At 45.9% G+C, this 14,725-nt stretch overlaps 1 protein-coding gene across 5 annotated transcripts in view; it reads left to right on the top strand.

The window, feature by feature from the left end:
- Window positions 1-10,684, top strand: part of usp54a (ubiquitin specific peptidase 54a) — a 39,161-nt gene extending 28,477 nt beyond the window's left edge. For 3 of the 5 annotated variants that reach the window (XM_047602436.1, XM_047602438.1, XM_047602435.1), the window contains 10 exons: window positions 829-1,522; window positions 1,625-1,749; window positions 2,330-2,494; window positions 2,850-2,969; window positions 3,413-3,599; window positions 6,351-7,084; window positions 7,721-7,818; window positions 8,215-8,361; window positions 8,900-9,125; window positions 9,829-10,684. In XM_047602436.1, the coding sequence (XP_047458392.1) occupies window positions 829-1,522; window positions 1,625-1,749; window positions 2,330-2,494; window positions 2,850-2,969; window positions 3,413-3,599; window positions 6,351-7,084; window positions 7,721-7,818; window positions 8,215-8,361; window positions 8,900-9,125; window positions 9,829-10,430 (3,098 nt within the window). In that variant the 3' untranslated portion in view covers window positions 10,431-10,684. The remainder of the gene's footprint in view (window positions 1-828; window positions 1,523-1,624; window positions 1,750-2,329; window positions 2,495-2,849; window positions 2,970-3,412; window positions 3,600-6,350; window positions 7,085-7,720; window positions 7,819-8,214; window positions 8,362-8,899; window positions 9,126-9,828) is intronic. The other 2 variants (XM_047602437.1, XM_047602439.1) reach the window with 2 other exon arrangements.
- The last annotated feature ends 4,041 nt before the right edge of the window (window positions 10,685-14,725 follow it).

Below are 14,725 nucleotides of genomic sequence, written 5' to 3'. Positions count from 1 at the left end.
ATACAGTAATCTGATACAGTAATCTGCTACAGTAATCTGATACAGTAATCTGATACAGTAATCTGCTACAGTAATCTGATACAGTAATCTGCTACAGTAATCTGCTACAGTAATCTGCTACAGTAATCTGATACAGTAATCCAGTAAAGTAAGCTATTAAAGTAATCCATTTAGGTAATCCAGTACAGTAATTTCCCACGTTGTTAATTACTGGAATAGAAAACGCTTTATTATCATTTATTATCATGATGCAGTGGAACAAGATTCTCTTATTCAGTGCAAAACACAAGCTCGTCCAAAACAGTGGATTCATTCTATAATAAATACAAAATTACAGATAATTTAAAAAGCTAAATATGTCATAAAAACCTGTCAGACATCTGAAGCTGAAACGTCTGTAGACATGAGGAGGTTTTTCAGACGCATCCACATAAAAGTTTCTCTCTGGAGATGATGCACGAGGTCATGTGACCAGTTCAGCGTTAAGTTTCAGAAACGTCTTTAATTTAGAGACAAACTGTGACGTCCTGACGCCTTCACTCACCCATTCATTCATTCATTCATTCATTCATTCATTCACCCATTCATTCACTCACTCATTCATTCACTCATTCACTCACTCACCCATTCATTCAGCCATTCATTCATTCAGCCATTCATTCATTCACTCACTCACTCACTCACTCACTCACTCACTCACTCACTCACTCACTCACTCACTCACTCACTCACTCACTCACTCATTCATTCATTCACTCATTTACTCCCCTCTGTGCGTTTACGTATTAGTTGTGTTTAATTTGAATGTCTTGCTTCGCGCCTCCCCAGGAGAGACGTTGAAGGAGCAGCAGGTTCCTCGCCCCCTCCCCAAACCCTCGTCCTCCTTCTCGTCCTCCTCCAGTCGCCTCCGTGACTTAAAGGAGACCATGAGTAACATCATCCACAGCCGAGCCCTGTCCACCACCACCTCCTCCTCCTGCTCCTCCTCCTCCTTACCGGCCGCCGTCCTGGCCTCTGAAGCCGCCGCCTCCTCCTCCTCCTCCTCCAACCATCACCCCCCCGCCGCCGCCGCCGCCTCCTCCTCCTCCGGTAAAGACTGGGAGGCCGGCAGCACCAGCAGCGAGTCCAAGTCCAGCTCGTGTGGAGGTGCGGGGAGGTACCGGCCGGCGTGGAGGCCGCGGAGGGAGGCGCTCAACATCGACAGCATCTTCAACCGTGAGAGGAGGAGGCAGGCGGGGTACAGCCCCCTGGGAGGAGGCGCCCAGCCCGACGACACTGGAGCCTCCCTCCCACCCCAGGAGGAGGTGACGACGGCCCGGCCTGGCTCCTCCTGGACTCTCCCCTCCACCTCCACCTCCTCCTCCTCCAGCATCCAGAGAGACCGGCCTCCTGCTCCTGCTCCTGCTCCTCCCCCCAGGCTGATCCAGAGGATGGAGAGTGGATATGAGAGCAGTGAGAGGAACAGCAGCAGCCCGGTCAGCCTGGACCTGAACCAGAACCAGAACCAGAACCAGGGAGACAGGTGACTCTCATTCAGCTTCATTTACAACAAGTTAAAATGACAAATTACAAATGTCTTAACTCCTCCTCCTCCTCCTCCTCCTCCTCCTCCTCCTCTCCTCAGGGAGTGTGTCATGAAGAAGCCTTCGTCCTCCTCCTCTTCCTCCGGGCCGTCGTGGAAGAGCTTCAGGTCGAAGAGCAGCGGAGCTCTGCTGCAGGAGCTCAGCTCTTCCAGCGGGGGGAGCTCTGGTAATATGAGAAACCTGTGAAAAGATCATACCAGCTGATTCCTGAAGATTTAAACTCAATAAACCAGGTTTACCATAGACCGTATGTAAATATGGTCTGATCAGGGGGCAGAGCCACGACATCGATGCCCCGCCCACTCTGCTCTGCCTCCACCAGCTACACGGAAACGTTGGATTATACACTGAACTTATTTATAAAAAATAGTTGTTACAACTCACGGGACCTCTTTACTGGGTGGTTGTCATGGCAACTGGTGGTCGCCATTATTTCACATCCTGTTTCTATAGCATCAAATAACGAACTAAAACAAAACTTACAAATACAAAATACGATTAATTATTTGATGTGTATTTTAGTGTTTTATTTTGGCCCAAGCCCCGCCCACTTACATGGAGGGGGTGGAGCTTATGACCCATACTGCAGCCTCCAGCCACCAGGGGGAGTTCTACTAGCTTTGGCTCCACTTTATTTACAGTCTGTGGTCATGTTGTGTTACTGCACCTAGAACGTTTGAAATCTGTCTGATCACCAGCAACAAACAGGAAGTAAATCGTTGCCTTTGTTGTTGTTGCTGTTGCAGCGCCCCCCACAGGCCGCAGTGAGCTGGACGAGCTGCAGGAGGAGGTGCTGAGGAGAGCGAGGGAGGAGGAGCAGCAGCGTCAGCTGGAGAAGGAGAAGGAAGCGGCACTCGGCTTCAACCCGAGACCCAGCAAGTACCTGGACCTGGACCAGCTGCAGATCCAGGGTACGTAGCCGCTAACGCTAACGCTAACGCTAGCCTGAAAAGATGGAGATTAAATCCCAAATAAAATCAAAGATATTTAGTTCAGTTCAGAGCCAAAGGTTATAGAATAATAATAAATGAATAATATGAACTGTAATGATATAAAGACACTTAAACACGTCAGATTTTAAAGTCGTCTGAATATTTCTCAAAAGACAGAGAGAAAGAAACTGACACATAAACTAAAATTTTTTCAATCGTGATAATTGTTTGGAGGTTTCATTGCTGGAGTCAAATTGAGCCGAGGATAAAAAGTTAAATTGCAGGTAAGAGGAGGGTGAAACGGGGCCGTCTGATTGGTCGTTTCCACCTGCAGGTAAAGGCGACGGCTTCGAGCGATGTGTGTCGGAGGCGGAGCTTCTCCTGGACCAATCGGTGCGTCTGGAGCAGGCGGGCGAGGTCGCCGCTGCGCTGTCAGCCGTCAACGAAGCCGTCTGTAAGCCCCTCCCACTGCTCACGGCCCCGCCCACTCCACTTTACACACAGTGAATCAAAGACCCAAGAAGAAGAAAACAGTAGAAGGAATTTAAGTCAGACGAGAAGATGAAGCGTCACGTTTAATATCGTTAGCGGCCGATAAACAGCAGCAGCCTCCACCTCCACCTCCACATCTTCACCGAGTCCCTTCTTGGTTCTAGTTCTGTTTATTTAACTTTTCTGAATATAATTTCACCATCTCATCAGTTTAAATGGAACCAGTCATTTCCCCCACGCCAGCAGTTTCATATTTGATTTCCTATCAGCTGTGTATTTGCTTTATAAGGTTTTTTCCTGCATGAAATCATCACAGACTTATTTTTATGCATCTTTTCTTTTTCATTTCTTCTTTTTCTTTCTGTTTTCTGTACTTTTCTGTTGACATGTTACCTACGGCTGCAGCCAAACTGCGGCCGGCGGCGGCTGAGGGCGGAGCTAGTAGCCACAGCCGGCTGCAGCGCTGCATGAGGAGAGGCCGCGGTCTGCAGCAACGCCTGCAGCAACGCCTGCAGCAGCAGGAGGAGGAGGAGGAGGAGCAGGAGCAGGAGGAGGAGGAGGGGGAGGGGCAGCAGCTCCAGGAACAGCCCAGGTACCACCTCCAGTCTGCTCAGCCAATCAGGACCCACGTAGCTGTAGCGCCTCAGAATGTGTTTCAGAAATCTGCTGCACGGAGATGATCGGCCGCCATGTTTGTTTTGGTCGTCGGACGAGTTGAAGCCTTGTTGTGATGGTCTGGTCTTCAGGTTTAATGTGAATGTGTGGCACTGACCTACGGACGCAGCTACGCTGATGTCATCCATTACGTTTGTCTGTCTCGTTCTATAATAACTCCTCCCAAACACTAGGCGGCGCTGTTATTTTTGTTTTATTTTTGTTTCCACCTCCTGCTTCACTTTCAACTGAAACGTTTCCAAAATTTCACCAAACACGAGTCGCACAAATGTCAGTTAATGGTCCAAGAAAATCAAACAGAACATTACAGAGATTCTTTTTTACTTAAGCAGGACGTCACATTGACATTAGAAATCTGGTCTATTTAAGAACAGTGACATTCCTCCTTCATGTCATTCTTTCGGATGCTCTTAAAATCATCTGAGAGGTTTTTGAAGCTTATTATTCAGGCGGTCAGATGGTAACTACTAGAGATCAGGCCTCATAGATGAACCTACACCAGTGTCTGAATTCAAGTGTTTGCATTTGAAGTGAAAGGTAGTGAGGCACTGGATGGAGTCTCTTTGAGGAGGAGGAGGCTGCACGCACAGGCAGCGCATCCCCACAATCAATCAGAACAAAAGTGGCCTCCTCAACTTCATTCTTTGCAGAGAATGTAAAGCATGATTTATTCATAAAGTAAAAGCAGTTCAGTATCTTAAGTAGATTAGAACTATGTACATTAAAGCTTTTCATCAATCCATATTCCCAGATACAAACGGTGTCAATCAATGTGCCATCAGCTCAACAGCTGGAAACACAAGACGGCTACAAAGAGGCTCAATCACAGCTCTGGTTCCATTAAACACTAACGAGGACCAATCACAGCTCTGGTTCCATTAAACACTAACAAGGACCAATCACAGCTGTGGTTCCATTTAAACACTAACGAGGACCAATCACAGCTCTGGTTCCATTTAAACACTAACGAGGACCAATCACAGCTCTGGTTCCATTTAAACACTAACGAGGACCAATCACAGCTCTGGTTCCATTTAAACACTAACGAGGACCAATCACAGCTCTGGTTTTCCCTTAAACACTAACGAGGACCAATCACAGCTCTGGTTCCATTTAAACACTAACGAGGACCAATCACAGCTCTGGTTCCTTTAAACACTAACGAGGACCAATCACAGCTCTGGTTCCATTAAACACTAACGAGGACCAATCACAGCTTTGGTTCCATTTAAACACTAACGAGGACCAATCACAGCTCTGGTTCCATTAAACACTAACGAGGACCAATCACAGCTCTGGTTCCTTTAAACACTAACGAGGACCAATCACAGCTCTGGTTCCATTAAACACTAACGAGGACCAATCACAGCTCTGGTTCCATTAAACACTAACGAGGACCAATCACAGCTCTGGTTCCATTAAACACTAACGAGGACCAATCTCAGCTCTGGTTCCATTAAACACTAACGAGGACCAATCACAGCTCTGGTTCCATTTAAACACTAACGAGGACCAATCACAGCTCTGGTTCCATTAAACACTAACGAGGACCAATCACAGCTCTGGTTCCATTAAACACTAACGAGGACCAATCACAGCTCTGGTTCCATTAAACACTAACGAGGACCAATCACAGCTCTGGTTACATTAAACACTAACGAGGACCAATCACAGCTCTGGTTCCATTAAACACTAACGAGGACCAATCACAGCTCTGGTTCCATTTAAACACTAACGAGGACCAATCACAGCTCTGGTTCTATTTAAACACTAACGAGGACCAATCACAGCTCTGGTTCCATTTAAACACTAACGAGGACCAATCACAGCTCTGGTTCCATTAAACACTAACGAGGACCAATCACAGCTCTGGTTCCATTAAACACTAACGAGGACCAATCACAGCTCTGGTTCCATTAAACACTAACGAGGACCAATCACAGCTCTGGTTCCATTAAACACTAACGAGTTATGACGTAAACTACGGTTTTAGCGTCTACATTAACTTAACGCAGAAGCATGAAACTGATGGTTAGACCTGCATCTGTCATCCTGGCTGCAGCCTCTAGGGGGCGACTCTGACACGGAGAGAAATGTTGTCATGACAACAAGCTCAGTCAGAGTGTGTGTCCGACGCACACACACACACAAAACCTGTCGAAGCTCTGCAGAAACACCATCTGCTCTGAACATACTGCACACTAACACACACTAACACACATTTATACACACTAAGACACACTAACACACACTAACGCACACTAACGCACACTAACGCACATTTATACACACTAACACACACTAACACACACTAACACACACTTACACACACTTACACACACTACCACACACTAACGCACACTAACGCACACTAACACACACTAACACACATTTATACACACTAAGACACACTACCACACACTAACACACGTTTATACACACTAACACACACTAAGACACATTTATACACATTAACACACACTTACACACATTAACACACACTAACACACATTTATACACACTAACACACACTAACACACATTTATACACACTAACACACACTAACACACATTTATACACACTAACACACACTAACACACATTAACACACATCGCCCCCCCCCCCCCACCTCCTCACCCTCTCTCTCTCTCTCTCTCTCTCTCTGTAGTGAAAAGCCTCTCTCGCTCCCAGTACTTCTGACAGAGGACCAGGTCGACCAATCAGCTTCCAGTCAGGCCCCGCCTCTCTCCACCTGCCTTGTCAAGCCCCTCCCTCCCAGATCCAACTCATTCTTTGACTCCGCCTCCAGCTCTGCGGCTCCTGCGGTTTCACCCAGGGAGGAGGGCGTCCAAACAGGGGGCCCCCTCCCTTTGGTTGGGATGCCCCTCAGAAACACCCCCGCCCCCCCGGCTTCCCATCTGGAAGACTTAGCCCCACCCCCTCCTCCTAAAGAGGCGGACCACTCCCCCCAGTGGAGCAGAACCCCGGCCCCTGCCCCGCCCCCTCCACCCAGGAGGTACTCCAGGACTCCATCTCCTGTAGACAGGAGGAATACCACACAGGCCACGCCCCTTACCTCTATCCCCTCACCCATACTGGCTCCTCCCCCTCCCTCCTACCCAACCAGGAACTGGTCCTGCCTACACCTGGACCAGCCCGACGTTGTGGACTGTCCCGGTCGGACCCCCTCCCCACCGGCCCGCCAGGACTACCCCACGGCTCTGCCCGTGGAGCGCTGGGCCGAGAACGTCAACAGATACTACGGCTCCCAGAATGCAACAGGAGGGGGAGTCGACGAGGAGCTGTCAGAGCTGGACACGCTGTACCAGGCCAGTCTCCTGGCTCCCAGCATGCACCGGGGCAGCCGCGGAGTCAGCCCCCAACCCAGCACCAGCAAACCAGGTGAGACGCTTCCGTTTAGACCAGGGCCGACAATACTAACACATGGTCCTCTCCATGGGACATATGGGGACAAAGACACCAAGAGGGACCAGTGGAGACACATCAAGTATCATCACACTCTGCAGGAAGGAGTTTTCTTTCCAGCTTCAAACAGCACATGAACCAAGCCAAGCATACGTTAGTCGGGGATTCTGCTAGCACTTGGGCTAACGTGGCTAACAGCTGGAGACAAACCAAGACAAACCAAGACAAAGACAAGCTGCCAATGCTGCTGCTAATATGTGTCCACTCCTGCAGCCACTGTTCACTGGGAGACACTGTTCTCAATAAGAAGCGTCAGCTCTCCTCTGGTTGGACAATGTCCACAAGTTAGTCTGTCTCCGTAGCAACAGGGACACATTCATGTGGACACATGGTGGACAAAGAAAGACGTTCAGTGCAGATTTATTCTCTTCTTCCTGGAGTCTGTTTGATCATCAACAATGAAACGAGATTAAAGTTAATGTGATTAAAGTAATGAATCGTTTAACAGCACTAGTTAATATATTAGTTTCTGGGCGGATGTTTCTACAGATTAATAACATAATAGCTGTGACTGTTAGCTTGAGTGCTAATCACACGTCCATCCTGTCTCAGCTGTGACGAGGATGCTGTCTGGACCTGGACGCTCTAAAACCCCCACGGCTGAGATCGAGAGGTTCGTCTACAGGACGCCGGTCCCAGCTCCACCCAAGGTACCAACAATAATCACTATAAGTAAAGACCTGTCAGACGCACAGCGACACAGAAGACAGAAGACTTCCATCTCTGATTTATCCAGAGGTTCAGTCAGAGAAGTGACCCGAACTCTTTAACTCTTTAACTTTATTCATGTATTTAAGTCCTTTAAGATGCTGCAGATGAACATAGACACAAATCTGGAACCAACACAAAAGAAACAAACATAATAATAGAAACAGCAACTTGGTTAAAAAAAAAGCAGGAAGAAGTAAACACTGGATTTAAATTCAACTTTTAACCGTTTTAACCTGAGTTTGTTTCATTATTTATTCTCTACATAAAAGCCTCATATAATCTGTCTCTGCTCCGTCTCTGTCCTCTGTCCTCTGTCCTCTGTCCTCTGTCTGCAGCCTCCTGATGACCAGAGCTACAGCGCTGAGAACCTGCGTCGGGTCGCGCTCAGTCTGAGTGGGAACATGATGGGGTCACGACCCCAGAACCTCGGCTCCGCCCACAGCCACACCCACAGCCACAGCCACACCCACAGCCACACCTACGTAGGTCACACTGCAAACATGTCTCTCTGTCTGTCTCTGTGTCTCTGTCTGTCTCTGTCTGTATCTCTGTCTCTCTCTGTGTCTCTGTCTGTCTCTGTCTGTCTCTGTGTTTGTGTCTCTCTGTCTGTGTCTGTGTCTGTGTCTCTGTCTGTCTCTGTCTGTCTCTGTCTGTCTCTGTCTGTCTCTGTCTCTGTCTCTGTCTCTGTCTGTCTCATGTGGTTCCTCCATTAAGGCCTGGGGCAGATCTCTGATTATAATATAAATATAATAAAGACCAGACCAGACTCCATTCAAATATCTGCTCATTTAACACTTTTTTGGTTCTGTTGCTGCTTTTTCATCTTTCATCATGTTTTCATTTTTACCCCCCTCCTTTCCTCCTCCTTTCCTCCTCCCTTCCTCCTCCTCCTCTTTCTATCTCCTCCTTTCTCTTCTCTCTCCTCCTTTCTCTTCTCTCTCCTCCTCCTCCTCCTCCTCCCCCTCCATCCTTTCCTTCATGCCTCTTTGTTCATCATCTTTTCACCTCCTCACCCTGAAGGACCTCCCTGTGTCCCGGCCCCCACTCAGACACTCCACCTCCTCCCTCCGTCGCCCCAGCACCTCCTCTCTACACCTCCCCCCCTCCTCCTCCTCCTTCACTGCAGATCACTCCTTCCATCAACCCCGACATCACGGCCCCTCAGCTCCTGCACCTCCTCCACACCACCCCTCCTTGCAGACCTCACGGCTCCCCAGCTCGGGGCCCTCCTCCTGGGGACACTCAGGTAACATGAGGAGCCCTTCACCTCCTCCACCTCCTCCACTCTGCTCCTCCACACGCCCCGGGTTCAGTCACACAGCAGCTCCTGGTTCAGTTATTAGAAATAATTAAGAGACGTTTGGATTTAAACATTAATATTTAATGATAAATATTTATAAATATGCCGTTAATATTAAACATTAATATTTAATGATAAATATTTATAAATATGTCGTTAATATTAAACATTAATATTTAATTATAAATATGTTAAACATATTATTAAAAATTAATATTTAATTATAAATATTTATAAACATGTCGTTAATATTAAACATTAATATTTAATTATAAATATGTTAAAAATATTATTACACATTAATATTTAACAGTAGATATTTAATGATGCAAACATAATAAATCATTAATATGTAGTCGTATATATTAATGTAACAGTTACTGTTTAGTTGTTAAGATTTAATTGTCAGTATTGAATAATTAATATTTAATCGTTAACATCTACAAATTAATATTACATCATTAATTAATTAACACTGAATCGTTAATGAGGACAGACTGAGTTTGGATCATGTCAACAATCAACTCATGAGTCAAAGTTACATTTGACAAATTTGTTGTTGGTTCTGAGACGAGATTAACTGTTTCTCATCCTCCTCCTCCTCCTCTTCCTCCTCCTCCTCCTCCTCCTCCTCCTCCTCCTCCTCCAGGAGGAGGTCCTAGGGTCCAGCCCCGGTTTCTGGTTGTGTCTGACAGGAGTCAGACTGTCTCAGGTCAAGGCCTCCACGGCGTCGCGTTGAGTTACGGGACTCTACCCCGAGCTCCTCGCCGAGCCCCGCCTCCTCCCTCCTCCTCCCCCCTCCTCAGACCCACACCGGGACCTGGTCCTGCCCCCTCACAGAGTCTCTACGCCACCCTGGCCCGGCCTCGCCGCTCCTCCAACTCCGACGGAGTCCACGTCCACTACGCCCCTCTCCGCCTCGACGTCCCCCCTGACAGCGACTGGCGCCGGAACCCAGACTACAGGATGGTCCAGCCCGGCTCCTCTCAACACCAGGACTATAGGATGGTCCAGCCCGGCTCCTCCCACGACCAGGACTATAGGATGGTCCAGCCCGGCTCCTCCCAGACCCTGGACTACAGAAGGGTCCAGCACAGCTCCTCATGGGAACAAGACTACCGGATGTTCCAGCCCGGCTCCTCCCGGGACCGGGACTACAGGGCGGCGGTCCAGCCCGGGTCCTCGTGGGACCCCCGTCTGGCCCGGCGCCCCCTCCAGAGATCCGTCTCCCAGCAGCCTCCTCGTCTTTAATATTTAACCGACTCCAGTTAACGAATGAATAGAAAGACATGAACGAGCTCATGAAGCTGAGAGGAGGAGCTTAGACAGTGAACAGAGATCTGACTCCGCCCACCTAGTGCTCCAAGTGGGCGGAGTCAAACGCACCCACGAGGTTGAGTTCAGGTTCAGTGAGTTAGTTTCAGAGAGGTTATTTTTCTCGTCTATTTTCGGAGCTTATTTTTCTACTCTGTAGACGCTGAGAAGATTAAAAGCTTCAAACTTCAGACGCTGTCGTGTCTCATTCCTTCAGCTCCTCTGGTTCAGGCTGAAACGTTTAGTTCACGAAGAATAAAAATAATCACCTCTTCCTCCTCATGTTATGTTACAGTCATAAAAGGATTAAATTATTTACTGTACCTCCCTTCCTCCATGTGAGCTCCAGCGTCTCCAGCTTTAATGTGACGTCTCTAACAGCTCCAGCTCTTCTGGTTCAGGACTGAGTTGGTCCCAGAAGCTCATTAGTGATGTTGGAGGAGAAGGTCTGACTCACAGGTCAGGACTGTGGGAGGCCAGTCCAGTTCCTCCTCATCCAGGTCTTCATGGACCTGGCTTTGTCTCTGGTTCTCAGTCCTGGTGGAACAGGAAGGGGGTCGTCCCCAAACTGGTCCCACTGAGCTGGGAGCATGTTACTGTCCAGAATGTCTTCAGAGTTCCTCTGACTGGAACTAAGGGACCAAGTCCAGCTCCTGAACAACCAAGCTGTAGAAACATGGATGATCCAGGATGATCAGTGGAAACAGGACCTCATGGTGAAGGCAAAACTTTTTTGATGGGGTGTTTTTTAAATTAAAACTTAATTCAATCCATTTTAAGGCTGTAACATAACAAAACGTGGAGGACGTGAAGCTCTGTGCGTCCAGATCTCACCAGATAGATAGTGCTAACGGCTAACTAGCATAACACGCTTTAAGGTTCTTCAAGTTATTGGATATAGATCCATAAATGTAATAGTTCCTCCATTGTTTAAATAAACATCAACTAATTTAACAAGTTCATCAGATGAAACTCTGGTTCTGGTTCCTCCACATGAGACTAACATCCTAAACATCCTGGCCACTTCATTAGGTACAACCAGGAGGAACAGTGGTTCTCTCTAATAACAGAGAGAACGAGACTTTACAGCTTGTTCCAAAACATCTATCATTTCCTCGAGTTGAGGATTTAAAACAAAAAACTACAAAACAACTTAATTTGGTCATTCCAATATAAGGCCTTAAACAGTCATTAAAACAACATGAAAAGCCATGAGCATATTTTGCATTGCAACTCATGTTCAGTGTAACCTCCTGTGGCCCAGGCCTAGTAGGTCCCAGTAGGTTTAATGGTCTTAAAACATTTCCCCTGATGAAACCTACAGAAACCCTGTATCAAGAGTAAAATGTGTAGGTTATAAAAGATAAATAATAAAATAAAATTGAAGGATTAATGTGTCTATGCTGCCACCTCCTGGCAGATGAAGGTCACTGCCTCTAGGTTTACATCAGCGTGGAGACTTGGAGTTAACGCACACCATGTGTGGTGTTGTGTTTTCATTTTTTATCAATTTAAAAATAATATTAATTATTATTTCTTCGAACTCAAACTACGGTGGCCCTGAGATGCAAACCACCACAACAAAGGAGAAATTAACATTAACCTGGAACAGGTAGGTTCACCACACACACCGTTATCAAAACACAAGTGCTGCTGGTGATTAAAGAATATTCTGATGCAGGACATGGATCAGATGAGATACTTGATACGTTCAGAGAGAAAATTAAAAGAATAATAATCAACCAACTAGATCACAGTTTGTTTTATTGCTTCCTTCAGTATAATGTTGATCATCAGTTGGTTAAATCATTAGAACAAACGGGCATAACCCACTCCATCCAGTGTAGTTTGGATTTTGTAAACACCACTCAAGCGAGACAGTGATTTATTATTTTCATGAGAACATCCAAGGTTTTCTGGATCATGGGGATTATGCAGGAGCTGTTTTCTTGGACTTGAAAGGAGCTTTTGACTCATTAAATGACATTTTCCTTTCAAACTGTCCCTCTTTAACTTTTCAGAAGGAGCACTCTGCTGGATGAGATCATATCTGTCAAACAGAAAACACACTGTGCAGATTGAAAACTCGATGTCACCTCAGCTACTCCACTGGTGTACCCCAAGGTTCCATTCTCAGACCCACTCTATTCAGTCTCTATGTAAATTACCTGCCTAACGTTTTCCCAAATGTTAGTCTGCAACTTTATGCTGATGATACCGAACTATATGTCCATGCAAAAACAAAACAGGAAGCTGCTGCAAAATGATCAGCAGCACTGACACCTGTATCTCATTGGCTTAATCAGTTCTGTTTGCGCCTCAACAGTAAAAAGACTGTTGCATGCCATGATATTTTCACACAAATTACTGCTTTACAACCTGGATACACGCAAAATAAAGTACATCAAACAGTAAAACTCCAATGAGATGAAGAACTCACCTCGGAACAGAAAATGGGACTAAGGCAGCAACAATGAACCCTCGACCATGTACTTACGGACCACTATGTATAACACATCTAGTCATATTGTTTTAGAAGAGGAATGTTGGCACATCTGGCTGGACTCCTAGACTAGGTTACAGTCAGGTCCATAAACATTGGAACATCAACACATTTCTCCTCTTTTTGGCTCTACACAACACCACAGTGGATTTGAAATGAAACAAACAAGATGTGCTTTAATTTGTGGGCATTTACATCCAAATCAGGTCAGCGGTGTCCGATTTACAACAGTTTGTCCATTTGCCTCCTACTTTTTATGGCACCAAAAGTAATGGGACAAATTAACAATCCAATCAAACTTTCATTTTTTAATATTTGGTTGCAAATCCCTTTCAGTCAATTACAGCCTGAAGTCTGAAACACATAGACGTGACCAGATGCTGGGTTGCTCACCAGGCCTCTACTGCAACTGTCTTTAGTTTCTGCTTGTTCTTAGGGCCATCATTATTACACAGGATGAGATGTTATGATCCTTTCTGCCAAGATCTGAGGCAAAACACATTATGAAGCCCAGTCCAACTGAAAAACCGAAACAGCAGGCTAACAGTCCGCTACCAACTAGCAACCAACTACAAGACACCAGCTAACTAGCCTAGCCAAGAGCAGTAGGTAAGAAGTGATGGGACATATCTGCTTGATATCGATCTAAATATCGATAGTATCGATACCAAATTACTCCTCAAGAGTTCAGCTTCTCTTCAAGTCAGTGAACATCAGGAGCTTCTCCATCCACACCCGTAGTAAACGGTGGATATAGACAGTTTGATACTGACAATTTTTAGATTTATTATTCTTTTTCTTTACTTATTTTGCTCAACTGACGGCTGTTATTGACTTTATTTTCCAATCTTGTTGTGTTGTTGACATTGTCACATTTATATTTTTGTTACATTGTTTCTTTTCCTTATTTTTGCACTAATTACTTTTTTTTTGTGTGAAAAATTTCATACAGTAAAATTGTTTTATATTTTAATTAGTTTAAAAAACTGCTTCTTTCTGGAGGAACAGAGACCTCAGATCCAGAGAATATAACGTTCTCAGTCTCTGCAGTCGTCATGAGGAGGATTCAGGAGGACGCTGATGCCCCATCAACCCCACCTACACAACCACCGTCTGCAGAGTCATGTACAGTTACTGTGTGTCTGCCACGAATGCCCTGTGAATGAGAGATAAGTGCTAAATGTTCAGTGTTAAGTAAAATTCCAAAATGCAGCGAGTCCACCAGACCCACAAACACTGAGTAACAAAAATATGAAGAGCACACAACAGGTTCAACACTATTCAGAGAGAGTTGAGAGGAACTAAACACCCAGAGGTCGATGCCAGTATGAAGTATGAATGATGAATAAATCTAATCCACTGTGTTTCTCTGGCTCCAGTTTCATGTGTTTTATTTAGTGATGTTCCTTTAAACAGGTGATACCTTCTTTACTTTGGCTCCTCCTCTTCTCTTGTTTGTTTACTGGTTTGACTTTACTTTCTCTTTCTCCAGGGTCGTGTCGCAGATCTTTTTCTCCATCTGAAGGTAATGAAGCAGTTTGTGGTGTTTTCTTCATCATCAGCTCAGTTCCAGCAGAAATCTGCCGCTCCATAGTTCACGTTAAACTCAGTCACAGCTGAAAGGAAAGAGTCTGGATCATTTTGTGTCTCTGGTCCGTTTGTGTCACTCGGTGCATGAATATGATTGAAGGTGATTTTCTTTCCTTCATCTTTTCATCGAGGACACAGT

Source organism: Mugil cephalus, chromosome 13 (assembly GCF_022458985.1).
Source record: "Mugil cephalus isolate CIBA_MC_2020 chromosome 13, CIBA_Mcephalus_1.1, whole genome shotgun sequence".
Lineage (NCBI taxonomy): Eukaryota > Metazoa > Chordata > Actinopteri > Mugiliformes > Mugilidae > Mugil > Mugil cephalus.
This window is presented reverse-complemented; position numbering and strand designations above follow the sequence as displayed.